The sequence below is a fragment of the Erinaceus europaeus genome, chromosome 16 (genome assembly GCF_950295315.1).
Source record: "Erinaceus europaeus chromosome 16, mEriEur2.1, whole genome shotgun sequence".
Taxonomy (NCBI): Eukaryota; Metazoa; Chordata; class Mammalia; order Eulipotyphla; family Erinaceidae; genus Erinaceus; species Erinaceus europaeus.
The window spans coordinates 46,544,359-46,559,789 of NC_080177.1; the positions used below are offsets into that span (position 1 = coordinate 46,544,359).

Here is a 15,431-nt window from a genome sequence, read left to right on the forward strand (position 1 = left end):
ATGCAGAAGGTGGAAGGTCTGGCTTCTATAATTGCTTCCCCACTGAACATGGTTGTTGACAGGACGATCCATACTCCCAGTCTGCTTTTCTCTTCCCCTAGAGGGGCGGGACTCCAGGACATACATATTGGTGGGGTGGCATGACCAGGGAAATCTGATTGGCATCAAGGTAGCATCTGGAACCTGGTAGCTGAAAGAAGAGTTAACATCTAAAGCCAAACAAATTGTTGAATAATCATGAACCTAAAGGCTGGAATAGTCCAGATGAAGGGGGGGGGTTCTCCGTTTTGTAGATAGTTAGGCCTATTTTAGTTATATCCCGAAGGGCATGACTATACTAGTTATTTTTTGTTTTGTTTTTCCGAGCTTGGCATCTGATATGCAGGTGGATCCAAGTTATTGTCTGGGGGATGATGTCATGACTGGAAAAAGGGCCAGAAAGCTGGATTGGGGAAAAGAGTAGCTCCCAAATATGGGAAAGGTGTATAAATATTGACTGTGAGAAACATTGTAAATTGCTATGTAGGTCAGCAGTGCAGTGGCTGATTATTTTCCTCAGTCTCAAATTTATTAATTCAAGAAACAGGACTGAACAGTAACAAGACTTCATGTCAATATCAAGAGATTGAGTTGTAGCCAAGAGGATAATTATCTTCAGTTGCACGGGAAATCAAAGAAAAGGGTAAAATATCCAGAATTTGACAGAGACGGGGAGAATTGGGCTCTAATGTTGCCAATTAGTCTAATGTTGCCTTTAGTCTCTTCAGTGAACAGACCCCTGCAAGCGTCAACCCGACTTTGACCTAGCACGGTATGATTGGGCTCTCCTCAATCGCTATCAAACAGGCCATGGCCGGTGCCCGCTATGTTCCATCGCTGGGGAGCCAGAGACGACCCGAACTGCCCCTGCGGCTACAGACAGACTGTGACCCACATAGTCAATGACTGGAAACTTTACATCAGGCTCAACCTGACGCTGTTGACTGGCTACGGAAGAAGGGCAAACGCTAGAAGAAGTGAACTAAGGGGACTAAAACAAGGAGCGAGTAACTTGTCAAGTTTCAGAAGATTTGTCCTCATTAAGGGCGTCCACAGATAACTCAGCAGGAGACTGAACCGTCTCTAGAGGATCTAGAGTTTGGTCAGCTCAGATTTGCTCGGGGGCAGACGCCACCTGGCCGGAAGCGGGGCCAGAGATCTAAGCTCCGCGCGAGCTCCACCCCCACCTCGCCAGAAGAACTAGTCATCTATAATTTATTAATGTCTGCCTCTTCATTGGCTATCGTCTCCGCCCGCACTGGCTAAGGCCCAATCAGAGCAGATTTGAGCGAGCTCTTCTGAATAGCGAACGAGCTCTCATGACGTTATGATTGACGATTGGCCACGGAGAGAGGAGGGGCGGAGAGAGGCGGGGCCGCTGGGAGCGTCCGCGCAGAGAACTCACCAGATCCAGCGAAGCTGTCCGAGAGTCTGGGCAGCAGCGGCGAGGCCGGCAGGATGTTCAGCTGGATGGGGCGGCAGGCAGGCGGGCGAGAGCGCATGGGAGGCGCCGACGCGGTGCAGACGGTGACTGGCGGCCTGCGCTCGCTCTACCTACGCAAGGTGCTGCCCTTGGAGGAGGCGTACCGCTTCCATGAGTTCCACTCGCCAGCCCTGGAGGACGCCGACTTCGAAAACAAGCCCATGATTCTGCTGGTGGGTCAGTACAGCACCGGCAAGACCACCTTCATCAGGTGAGCCCGGGCTTCCCGCGGCACCGCCCCTCTTCAGGCCGAGTCCCCGCGTGGCCTCCTCCTCCGGCGCGGCGGAGCCTTCTCTCGTAGTGTGGTGCCAGAGTCCCCGCGACCGCGCCCCAGGGCGCGGCCACCCAGACGGACTTGAGTATCCCCAGGGGCCGCAAACTCACGAGGTCCCTCCCTTTTGCTCCGAGCTCCCCTTTCCTGCTCTTAGGCCTGACCCCATCCCTTCACCTTGGTCTGGGGCTTTGGGAAAGCAGGGTTGTAGTGTTTTCTTGATGAGTGAGTTGAGTCCTAAGGTGGGCTTGGTGTGGAGGTGCGTACGGGGTGTTGTGAGTTGAGTTGAAACTTCAACCCCTAGCACTGTACCTGGTGCATAACCATAAATACATCGAATGAATGAATGAGAGTGTATTGCCCGCGCCCCCAGTTGAAGGTGCTTTCTTATGCGCCGCAGTGTTGCACTAAGAGGCTTCCCGGACTCAGCTCTTACTCAGCCTCCATCCACCGCCTTAGCGAGTCCTCTGTGTAGCAGCCTCCCCAGCTCCGCGCTGGGTGGAACGAATGGGGGAGTGTCAGGTTACTGTTGGTTAGTTTCCATTTCTTAGTGGTTCATTACCTCCTTACTACACTTGACAACTGAAAATATTTCTTGTGCTCAAGAAACAGTGTGTTCAAACCACACTGTTTCTTCCAACACGGTTTTTATTGAGAGATAATTTACGTTGAAACCTATTGCTTTGCAGCGAGGCTATTTGACTTCTCACGCAATTGACAAAACTCACTTTTCTGTTAGAACACTTGTTTTCATGGGGCCAGGCGGTGGCGCACCTGGTTCAAGCTCCTGGCCCCACCTGCAGGGGGAAAAACTTCACAAGTAGTGAAGCAGGGCTGCAGGTGTCTCTGTCTTTCTCCATCTCTACCCCCCTATCTCTATCCAATAATAAATAAATTTTTAAAACGAACACTTGTTTTCCTGAGCTTAAAAAAAAAAAAACCTGGGAGCTGGGTGGTAGCGCCCCGGGTTAAGCTAAGCGCACATGGTGGTGCAAAGCGCAAGGACCAGAGTAAGGATACCTGTTCGATCCCCTAGCTCCCCACCTGCAGGGGGTTGCTTCACAGGTGGTGAAGCAGGTCTACAGGTGTCTTTCTCTCCCCCTCTCTGTCTTCCCCTCTCTCGATTTCTCTGTCCTATCCAACAACAGCAATAACAGCTACAACAAGGGCAACAAAACAGGGAAAATGGCCTCCAGGAACTACAGTGGACTGTAGTGCAGGCACTGAGCCACAGCCATAACCCTGGAGGGAAAAAAAAAAAACCTGTCAGGTTGAAACAAAGTAACTGATCAATCTCGTCTTAATTGATATTCAATTGGCATTCAGAAAACTGCCTCAGTATTTGGAGACATGCCATTTCTATTAAGTAGCAACCTTATTTTCTCTAAACCAGTGTGACCTGAATAGTACCTACAAAGAGTAATTAGTTGTCATTTGAGGAAATGTACAGGACCCAGGCCTGATGATACACCATGAGTAAATTGAGCAGGAACATTGAATGTGAAGAAATACTGGAGAAATTTATTTTTAAACTGCCTTATTTGTTGCTTGATAGTAAGCACACAAAAAATAGCATTAAATAGGTTATCCTAGACACAGAAAAATAAACCATAGACCCATTACAGTAGCTGGCAACTTGAAAATATAACTTCAGTGTATTAAAAAATATTGGTACAATGGTCTGGGTAATGGCACACCTAGTTGAGAGCACACATTACCATGCACAAGGACCAGGGAGCAGAGGATTCTTAGTACTGCTGGTACTGAGCCCTAGCAATAACCCTGGTGGCAATAATAAAGTAAATAAATAAAATATTGATTCTATGTTTAAAGTTTCCATTTATTTGTGGTCTCAATAACACTGACCTGTTTTTAAGTATATGAGATAATTAAATATTTCAGCCAAGTGGTACAAGAGTAGGAAGTGGAACTTCTGAGATGTCAGATAAAAGAACAACAACAACAACAAAAAATGGTGGTGGTGGTGGGGTGTTTTTGTTTTTTTAGCTCAGTCATTAGCAGTGGTATGTTCATAGCACCTGGGCCAACTAACTGTCTGATTTGACAGGAAAATTTTATGGGACCAGTATGTCATTGGGGCAGTTGCATGGGTACTGTGTCCATCCTGAGGCTATGTGCCCCTCTGTCTGTGGAGGTGATATGGAGCTAATAAGCAAGTCTGAGACTGCAGAACAAAACTCAGCAACATTTGCCAAAGTTTTCAGTTTACTATCTCATTATATTATTTCTATTTCTCCTTGTTTCATTATTTGTGGAATAGCTATGCATAGTTTTGCTATTGTTTTAAATATTTATTTATGAACAAAAGAGGAGGGGGACCAGAACATTCCTCTGGCACATATTATGCTGAGGATTGAGCTCAGGACCACAAGCTTGAGAATCCAAATCCTTACCCACTACACCACCTCCTATGCTCACAAGCTAAGCATTATTTAAAGGACTTTGAGGTTTGCCTTGTAGGTATAGGAGCCAGCTGCAACCTGAGGTTAAAATCCCTTCATTAGTGGTACCTTCTCTGCCTCAGTAGAATTGCCACTGAGAAGCAGGCCCAAAGTGAGTCTGTTAGATGAAAATCAGGGTGAACAGGAAATTCTGTGAAACACAGAAGACCCAAGTTTGGTTTCATAATGAAGCTTGGGGGAAAAAAGACACCTTGAGAGGAGAGCCCCAGACACAAGGACAGCTACCATATAGAATTCTGCACTGGAGCTAGGGAGCAATGGCTCAATAGGTGCTAGCCATTCTGGATCCTACCTGCATCCATCCTAAATCCTGCTTTTTCATTGAAGCTGGTCGGTGTGTGGCTTATTTGCTTCTAGCAATTGAACATTAAAGGCTCATATTTGGTTGGGAGGTGTACCTATCTATATAGTCACAGATTCCCTTATTTTTTAATTTTAACTTTTGTTTGTGATTAATAGAGTGATAGCACCATGCCATGCCCATCACCAAAGTTCTGTGTCCCCAACTCCCAAAGATAACCATAGTCCTCACAGTCTGAGAAATAGTTTGCTCCTGTTCCTTTTTCTTTCTTTTCTTTCTTTTTTTTTTTTTTTTTTCCAGATTCATGGGAATCAGTTCTCTAGATTCCACTCGTATGAGTGAAACCAACCAGTCTTTAATCTTTTATTTAACTAAGCATAACCAATCACCTTTACTTTCATCCATTTTGTCCCAGAAGACACAATATCTTTTTTTAATTGCAGAGTACAATTCCATGAAATATATATCCCATAATTTCTTTACTGATGGGCATTTTGGCTGCTTCCACACTTTTCCTATTGTGAATAATGCAGTTATGAATGTAGGTATGAAATGCCCAAGAGTGGTATTGCCGGATCATAAAGTAATTTCATTTATTTGTTTAAGGACTTTTGATGCAGTCTTCCAAACTGGCTACACCAGTTTTAATTCCCACTAACAGTATAGTAAAGTCCCTTTTTCTCCACAACTTCTGCAACACTTGTCATTTCATGTTTTATTGATGTAAACCATTCTCACAGGTGTGAGATAAATACCAGTAAATTATCAGTATAGTTTAATTTATAATTCTCTAATAAGTGAATTGGAGCATTTCTTTATATGTCTGTGGTCCATGTATATCTCTTCTTTAGAAAACTGTCTTCTTTAGTTCCTTTGCCCACTTTTTTATTGAGTGATTTTTTTCTCTTGTTGACCTGTACCAGTTCTTCATAGATGTTTGATATCAATCTCTTATCAGATGTGTGATGTAAAATTGTCTTCTCCCATTTACTGAGTTGCCTGGTTATCCTTATGTAATTTGCATTTAATGTGTAGAAGCTTTTTAGTTTGATGTAGTCCCATTTATTTACTCTTGTTTTCATTTCCCATACCCATGGTGTTGAGTCTCCAAATACATCTTTGATGTGAATATCCTGCAATGTTTCACCAACATCAATAACTTTTAGAGTTTTGATCTAATATGCATGTCTTTGATCCATTTTTGATATGAGTATATGATGTTAAGGAGTGTTCTAGTTTCACTTTTCTACATGTGGCTGTCTGATTTTCCCAGCACCATTTATTGAAGAGACCTTCCTTACCCCATTGAGTGGTTTTGGCCCTGTTATCATATACTAGGTAGTTGTTGTACATGTGTGGGCTCATTTCTGGGCTCTTGATACTGTAACATTGATCCAAGTGTCCACTTTTATTCCAGAACTATGCTGTTTTCATTACTGTTGCTTTATAGTATAAACTGAAGTTGGCAAGTGTGACAACTCTTTTCTCCTATTTTCTCAGAAGTTCTTTGGCTGGAAAATGTCATTGGGATGTAAATAGGGAGTGCATTAACTATAGACTGCTTTTGGAAGATTAGCTATTTTAATAATGCTCACTATTCTTCCAGGAACAAGGAATGTTCTTCCATTTTTTTGTGTGTTTCTCTATTTCTTTCAACAGTATCCTGTAGTTTTCCTTGTAAAGGCCCTGTGAATCTCCTTTGTGAGATTCACCCCATGGTGTTTTATCATTTGGGATTTGATTGTAAATGGAAATGACTCTTTCGTTTCCTTTCCTCTGATTCCTTGTTTGTATACAGAAATACCACAAATATATGTGCATTGATTTTTGTATCAAGATACTTTACTGAATTTATTTTTTCCAGTAGTTTTTGGGTGGTTTGGGGGTTCTCTAGATGTATCATCAGCAAAATCAGCAAAGAGTAATAGTGAGATTTCTTTCATTCATATATATATATACCTTTTTAAAAATATTTATTTGTCCCCTTTTGTTGCCTTTGTTGTTTTATTGTTGTTGTAATTATTATTGTTATTGATGTCGTCGTTGTTGGATAGAACAGAGAGAAATGGAGAGAGGAGGGGAAGACAGAGGGGGAGAGAAAGACACCTGCAGACTTGCTTCACTACCTGTGAAGCGACCCCCCCTGCAGGTGGGGAGTTAGGGGCTCGAACAGGTATCCTTACTCTGGTCCTTGCGCTTTGCACCACCTGCGCTTAACCCACTGCGCCACCATCGGACTCTCAATATATATACCTTTGAAGCTTTCCCCCTGCAGAAAGGGAACTTAAACCCCAGTTAACATGAGCATAACCACGTACACCACTAGCTGGTCCTCAACTTATACTTTTTTTTTCCCCTTTTGTTGCCCTTGTTTTATTATTGTTGTAGTTATTATTATTGTTCTTATTGATGTCGTTGTTGGATAGGACAGAGAGAATTGGAGAGAGATGGGGAAGACAAAGAAGAGAAGACAAAGATAGACACCTGCAGACCTGCTTCACCGCCTGTGAAGCGACTCCCCCGTAGGTGGGGAGCAGGGGGCTTGAACCAGGATCCTTACACGGGTCCTTGTGTTTCGTGCCACGTGCACTTAACTTGCTGTGCTACCGCCCAACCCTTAAGAGTTCACTTTATTATGTCCTACTTCTAGCCCCTTCTTTCAAAAAATTTGTTCTACTGAGGAAAAGCAGAGAGAAGCTACTCAAGAAAATATGAAAACTTTAAAAAGGCAGAAGACAAAGCTATTAAGCAAGAAAGACAAGGCATTTCTGTTTAGAAATAGAGAAGTTAAACTATCTGACTTTGCATATATAAAAAGTTTTAAGACGGGGCTCGGGTGGTAGCGCAGCAGGTTAAGCGCACGTGGTGCAAAGCTCAAGGACTGGCTTAAGGATCCCGGTTGGAGCCCCCTGCTCCCTACCTGCAGGGGAGTCGCTTCACAGGCGGTGAAGCAGGTCTGCAGGTGTCTTTCTTTCCCCCTCTGTCTTTCCTTCCTCTCTCCATTTCTCTCTGTCCTATCCAATAACAATGACACCAATAACAACAACAATAATAACAAGGGCAACAAAAATGGAAAAATTAGCCTCCAGGAGCAGTGGATTCGCAGTGCAGGACCAAGTCCCAGCAATAACCCTGGAGGCCGAAAAAAAAAAAAAGTTTTAAGACCCAGGAGGCATGGCTATAGAGTAACAGGAAACAAAACCCATCTCCCCCAAAATAACAAATATCAACAGCTATCAAACTTAAAAAAAGACAAAAAAACTCATCAACTACAACTGAGACATCGACAGAAGCACCACTACCTCAGCCACTATGATGCCATCCTGACCTCCCTGAGCGGATAACTTCACCAATGCTTCCTGTAATCTCACCTTACTCCACTAGGGAAAACTAAAAATAGTCTGGAGGTATGGATCGACTTGCCAAAGTCCATGTTCAGCAGAGAAGCAATTACAGAAGCCAGACCTTCCATCTTCTGCACCCCATAAAGAATTTTGGTCTGTACACCTAGAGGGATAAAGAATAGGAAATCTTCCAATGGAGGGAATGGGACATGAAACTCTGGCAATGGGATCTATGGAATTGATCCCTGTTATAATATTAAATTTTTTTGTTGATAATTATTAAATCATTAATAAAAAATAAAAACTTCAGAGACTAATACAGGAATTTAGCAAGGTACCCAGATACAAGGACAAACAATAGTAAATTGTATTTCTATAGACTTTCAAAAAGTATGAAATACCATATAATCCCTATGTGATTTTTCCTGTCACACCCCTGTCAGTGTATAAACATGCTCATTCACCCTAAAGCTCAGGTTAGTAATGATAAAATGTTTTCCCAGAAAATGCTTAATAAGGCAGTTGTATTTTAAAACATCATTTAAATATACTGCTTATAGAGGGGAGTGGGGCAGCAGGCAAAGAGGAACATGTTTATGGATAGAAGCATTAAGCTGGAGGGTCGGGCGGTGGCGCAGTGGGTTAAGCGCATGTGGCGCAAAGCCAAGGACCGTAGTAAGGAACCCGCTTCGAGCCCCCCCCCCCCCACCTGCAGGGGAGTCGCTTCACAGGCGGTGAAGCAGGTCTGCAGGTGTCTATCTTTCTCTCACCCTCTATGTCTTCTCCCCTCTCTCCATTTCTCTCTGTCCTATCCAACAACAAGGTCAACAAGGGGGGGAAAAATGGCCTCCAGGAGTGGTGGATTCATGGTGCAGGCACGGAGCCCAGCAATAACCCTGGAGGAAAAAGAAAATAAAAAGCATAAGGCTGGAGTGAGTGGGCTGAGGGGCAAAAATGCTTTGGACAATAAAAAGCCTTTATAAGTATGATCAGAACAACAGAAAATCAGGAAGTGATAGACCTACTGCTCAGGCCTCTCGCTACAACTTTGACAGAAAGCAGAACAACTTTCAGCTATTGTTTTCCTTCCTCCTTTTCTCTTAAAAGAAAAGCATCCGGACATGACAAAGGGAGCCCAGCTATGTTTGAGGGGGGATTCAAGCCAGAGAATGGGGGGGGTGTCCCCAGAGTCTAGCACAGGCAGGCACTGTAAATGCCAGGTGGGGAGATGGGTGGGAGTGCCAAACAGAAAGAACTTGCAGATGTTTAAAAAATAATAATAAACTGGTGATTTTTTCCCTAATTTTCCCTAATATCACTTCACTGAATAAATGTTGATTTACAGGATTGTTGTCACAAGGATACATTTCCATATTTCCCCAAGATAGGAGTACATTTCACCCTCAACCAAATCATTTTATTTCATCATAGGGCATTAGGTTCCTAATCTCACGTTAGTGCTCTTCCTATTCCCCTTCAGTCTCTGAATCTGTTGTGATAGACTATAGTCCATTGATGATTCACCCTATGCTGTCCTTTGCTTTTTTTTTTATTAGAGCTCATCAGTGAGATCATCCAGTATTTATCCGTCTCCTTCTGGCTTACCTCACTTAACATGATCCCCTCTAGCTCCATGCATGTTGTAGCAAAGGAGAGTATGTCATCATTTCTTATAAATTTGTCATATCCCACATAAATGTATATGCCACAGTTCTTTAACCATTCATTTGTTGGACACTTGGATTGTTTCCAAATGTTGGCTGTTACAAATAGCTATGAAAATGGATTTGCTTGATCTTTTTAGGGGTTTTTGTGTTCTTTACAAAGATAGGTGCTGGGAGAGTAATTTCTGGGTCATATGGTTGGATTTTTTTAAATTATTTTTTATTTATAAAAAGGAAACAATGACAAAATCATAGGATAAGAGGGGTACAACTCCACACAATTACCACCATCAGAACTCTGTATCCCATCCCCTCCCCTGATAGCTTTCCTATTCTTTATCCCTCTGGGAGTATGGACCCAAGGTCATTGTGGGGTGCCAAAGGTGGAAGGTCTGGCTTCTATAATTGCTTCCCCGCTGAACATGGGCATTGACAGGTCGATCCATACTCCCAGCCTGACACAGACATAGACCTTCTCTCTTTCTCTAATGGGGTGGGGCTCCAGGACATATAGGTGGAGTCATCTGCTCAGGGAAGTCCCGTTGGCATCATGGTAGAATCTGGAACCTGGTGGCTGAAAAGAGAGTTATCACATAAAGCCAAACAAGTTGTTGACTAATCATGAACCTAAAGGCTGGAATAGCGCAAATGAAGAGTTGGGGGGTGGGGGGTGGTCTCCATTTTGTAGATAGCTAGTAGGCCTATTATAGTTAATATTCAAAAGGGCCTGTGACTATACTAGTTTTTGGTTTTGTTTTGTTTTGTTTTTCCCTGAGCCTGAAATCTGATATGCAGGTGGATCCAAGTTATTGTCTGGGGAGATGATGCCATGGCTGGAAAAAGGACCAAAAAGCTGGATCAGGGAAGAGAGTAGCTCCCAAATATGGGAAAGGTGTATAAATATTGTTGACTGAAAAACTCATCTATTTGGTCTGATATGAGGCCCATATATTCAGCTTAGGAGCCTATGTGACCTCTGCATCCCTTTAGATCTGAGCTCACATTCTATGGTCATGAGTAGGAACGTTCCAAGCTGCCCCAATATCAGGACCCATCTTCCTCAGGTGTAGCATAGAGTATGTTGTCCAGCCTCCCTTCGGAGAATGAAGCATTCTCTACCGTTGTTGATCCACGTTGAGGGCAAGGTCCTATGGGGACCCACAAAGGGGTCTATATTGTGTTGTTCCTGAGAGATGACTGGTAACATTGGGGAGAGGGATTTATTCGAGGTCTAGGCCCATCATGTCTGTTTGGGAATCTCAGGACTCCCCAAATAGGGCTCCAGCTGATGGAGTGACCTGATAGTAACTAAAGAGTCATCGTTAAAGTATGCCAGTCTCTTGCCCTTACTCAGCTTTTGCAGTCCTTGCTTTGATGAGGTTAGCTTGGGAGTGAGTGAGATAACTATGATAGGAAGTAGGTGAGGAGGGTATCTAAGTCTAAGTAGACACTATTTCTTTATGAACTTTACACTGACTCACTGCAGACTATTGTGTACTTTTGCTTTCAGGTATATATTTTGCCCTAATTTATGGATACATGTGAACATATGCTCTATCTTATGGGACCTAGTCTATATCTAGGTTTTGGGATTTTGTTAGAAGTGAACCTCCTGGAATGGAATTTGAGAACTCTATGAAAGGAAAGGTCTCACCCGAGTAATTAGGGTAAAGGGTTAACATTCCATGCCTGATGTCTCTGGACACAGTCTGAAGTGAAGCATGCTGAGGTGGTACACCTTGTGTTGATTAGGATGGAATCGGCGGATGCAATATGAGTTGGTATGAATTGAGAGAAGCATGCAGGAAAGTGAGCCCCACCCTAGAGGTTCCAGGACTGGGGGAAATATAGGCTCTATAGAGGAAGTGGGAGGTTCCTGCTGTCTTAGGGTTTAAGAAGGCAATAGATAGTTATTGCTATAATCACATTATTTGGCAATTGGGTTAACTTTGAAGTATCCCTTTGTTAGGATTTGCTGTATCATACACAACATCACCATAATTTATGTCCTTTGACATTATTTTTATATAGCTGTGCCACCAGTTGCTTCTGTTCTCCCTGGTCTAAGCTTTTAAGAGAGTCAACATATCAGAGACTCAGCCTATGGTCTGTGCTTTAAAAAATTTGAGACATTCAGTCATTTTTCCCCTCTAATATGAATTAAGTAGTGATTTATATGACTACGAATTAATGGGAGTATACATAAACACCATTCCCACTACCAAAAGACTGTGTCCCATCCCATCCTCCCCCCCGCCCCATGAAGCCAAACTTCCGCCCTCAACCCAGAGATGTTTACTTTGGTGCCCTATTCCAAATTCAGTCAAATCCTCCTTGGAGTTTCCCTTTCTGTTCTTCTTTCTCAACTTCTGTTTATGAGTGAGATCATCCCATACTTAGCTCACTTAACATAATTCCTTCTAGCTCTGTCCAAGATGGGTCAGAGAAGGTGAGTTCATTGTTCTTCACAGCTGTGTAGTATTCCATTGTGTGTGTGTATATATATATATATACCACAGTTTTCTCAGCCACTCATCTGTTGTTGGGCACCTGGGTTGCTTCCAGGTTTTAGCTATTACAAATTATGCTGCTATGAACATAGGTGTACACATATCTTTTTGGCTGGGTGTTATGGAGTCCTTGGGGTATAACCCCAGGAGAGGAATTACTGGGTCATACGGAAGGTCTATGTCTAGCCTTGTGAGAGTTTCCAGACTGCTATCCACAGAGGTTACACGAATTTACATTCTCATATGTTTGGATTTATTTAATGATTTTAGGAATCTCCAAATTGTTTTCCATAGGAGCTGCACTAATTTGCATTTTCACCAATACTGTAAGAGAGTTCCCTTCTCTCCACATCCTTGCCAGCACTTGTTATGGTACTATTCTTACTTTTTTAAAATTTATTATTAATAGTTTGTTACAAGATTGTAAGATACTGTTGTTACTTTCTAGCAATAATGTAGAAAATGAAAAGAATCAGGAAAATGTCCTGTTTTTTTGTTTGTTTTGTTTGTTTTAAAGGGCAGGTGGATTCTGTTTAGGAGCAAAGCCCTGTGTCATCCCTCTAATAAGCTCTAGAGTGTTTTAAAGAGAAACGAGGGACTGGTTAGTGGTGCACCTTGTTTAGCGCACTTGTTAGCTTGTGCAAGAATCCATGTTCAAACCCCTGGCCATATGCCCATCCTGAATCAAACTCTAAAGCGAAGGGAGTTGGCTGTCCATGTAGTCAGCCTGAGGTGCCTTTACCATAAAAAGGAAAGTTGTGAAGCAACAGAGCACCCCCACAAAAGCTAGGGAAGGACTCAAGTGGAACCAGGGGGTTAGCCATCAGGAGCCAGGATGACCTTGACAAAAGCCATAACAGGAGGTGGTGGTGATAGGCAGATAGCAGTGGAATGAGGAATGAGTGGGTGGTGATGTGTCAAATATAGAAAATCATCAGCAATTGGGCACCAGAGGGGAGGAGCTGTGCTGTGGTTACAGGAATTTCAGACATCTGATAAAAAATGAGCACCACCACAGCAGGAGTGAAAGTGGGTCAGAGGGGCACAGAGGGGTGACAGCTGGTGTTTCAGGAGTCTGAGAGGAAACAAGGATTGGAATGGGGATCCTGTAAGAGGATAGATAGGGCCTCCAGGGCAGACCTGGAGCAATAGTGAACTCAGTGAGACTGCAGATAGGCCACTCTTCTCCAGATTATTTCAGCTACCTAACCAATGACTATTGGACTAGAAATTTAGGACAATATAGGATAGAAGAGGTTATTATTATAACGTTCTTTTTTAATTTTTTTTATATTTATTTTCCCTTTTGTTGCCCTTTTTAAAAAAATTGTAGTTATTGTTATTGAGGTCATTGTTGGATAGGACAGAGAGAAATGGAGAGACGAAGGGAAGACAGAGGGGGGAGAGAAAGACAGACACCTGCAGACGTGCTTCACCACCTGTGAAGTGACTCCCCTGCAGGTGGGGAGCTGGGGGCTCGAACCGGGATCCTTCCGCTGGTCCTTGTGCTTAGCGCCACCTGCGCTTAACTCGCTGAGCTACCGCCCGACTCCCTAATGTCCTTTTTTATATGTAAAAACTAACTTCTAGAAAACATCTATACATTTCACAACCTTAAAAAGTTACCCACTAGAATGTTGTAGTTGTTGGATCTGACTGTGGGTCAGAATCACCCAGAGATCTTCTGAAATAGATTTCAGGGCCTCATCCCAGACTTTCTTAATGAGAATCTTCATGGGTGAGGCTCGAATATCTGTATTTGTTTTTACAAACTACCTCTCAGTGCTATTCTGGCATAGCCAGGAACATTTGGGATCCATTGATTTCTGGCCATTCAGTGGATGGAATCATGACAACTGAAGACTGAAGATTGGCTGCCCTGAAGAGGAAGCTTACTAAGTTGCATGGATCAGGTTCCTTCTATTCACATTGTTAACCAATGAACTAAACAGAGACATAGAAAGCATGCTTTTAAAATAGAATTGTGTGACTAATGATAGCTAACAGCCTTTTCATTTAGCCTTTTCATTTATGAATCTTTCCTCATGTCATTAAGTAATTTTTAAAAATAATCAAGGGCAACCTGGGAAGTGACTCTGTGGATAAGTGTTAGACACTCAAGCATGAGGTCCCCAAATTCAATCCCACTATTGAATAATCCCACTGTCATGTGAGACTTATTGCTAAATTGTAAATATTGGGATATTTTCAGACCTTCTTTTTTTGTTCTGTTGGTAGGTTCTTAGACCATTACCATACTCTCAAAAATACTGTTGCTTTGAAGCATTCTTTAATACATGACAGTCCCCATCTTGGACTTTTACTTTACAAATTCTGCCCATTATCATATCCTGTCATTCTTGTAGAAGAACTTTAAAATTGCTCCACTAGATTCTGCCTGGAATACCCATTGGGATACATTTGTATTAGAATGACATTAATAATCTACACCCTGTCTATGTTTGGAATAAGAACTCAGCACTACTTTTGCTCAGACCTTCTTTGCTATATCTCTGAAAGAATCAGGCAAGTTCTATATCTCTGTCTTAATGTTATTCTTTGGTATTTTGAACTCTATCACTCTTATTCAGATTTTTTTTTGTCTACATTTTTTAGATGAGTATTACTAGTACTTAAGACAGCTATGGACTTTTTTCCCCCTGTTTATGTTCATCTGATCCAAGAAGTTATCCTGGGAACTTTTAATATAATCTCTAGGGTTTTCTAGATAATAGCAGGGTTTTTAAATTATTTTTATTTTATTTATTGGATAGAGACAGCCATAAATTGAGAGGGAAGGGTGTAATAGACACCTGCAACACAGCTTCACCACTTACAAAGCATTCTTCCTGCAGGTGGGGACTAGGGGTTCAAACCTGGTTCCTTATATGTTGTAATGTGCGCTCAACCAGGTGTGCCACCACCCAACCCACAATAATAGCAGTTTCAATTTCATTCACCCTACTTCTGTGTCTCTTATGTTTCTTAAGTTGCTAAATTGGAAAGCAGTTATCCATCTCAAAGCTTCTAATTTCAGTGGCAATTATTTAGTGGCCTTTGTCATTAAAGTGATCTCAGCTGTTGGTTTGGTAGTTTATAAAGGTAAATGAAATTTTCTCCCCCTCTCCTTTTACTAATTAAAAGTCTTTTTTGGAAAAATTAGAATGGATATTGAATTCAGTGCCCCCCCCTTTTTTTTTTTTGCCTTTTCCTTTAATCTGTGTTTGCAGGTTGCATTTCTGGGAGATAATTAGTAGGTGTTAAAAGAAAAGTAAAAAAAAAAAAGTCTGAAATCAGGTGATTTTGGAAATACTGTGTTCTGCAACCACATTATAA

The 15,431-nt window shown here is 42.4% G+C and overlaps 1 protein-coding gene across 1 annotated transcript in view; it reads left to right on the plus strand.

Annotated features, from left to right (window-relative positions):
- The first annotated feature begins 1,414 nt into the window (after positions 1-1,414).
- Positions 1,415-15,431, plus strand: part of EHD4 (EH domain containing 4) — a 128,768-nt gene continuing 114,751 nt past the window's right edge. The window contains exon 1 of the mRNA XM_007536479.3: positions 1,415-1,733. Within this exon, the coding sequence (XP_007536541.1) occupies positions 1,498-1,733 (236 nt within the window). The 5' untranslated portion in view covers positions 1,415-1,497. The remainder of the gene's footprint in view (positions 1,734-15,431) is intronic.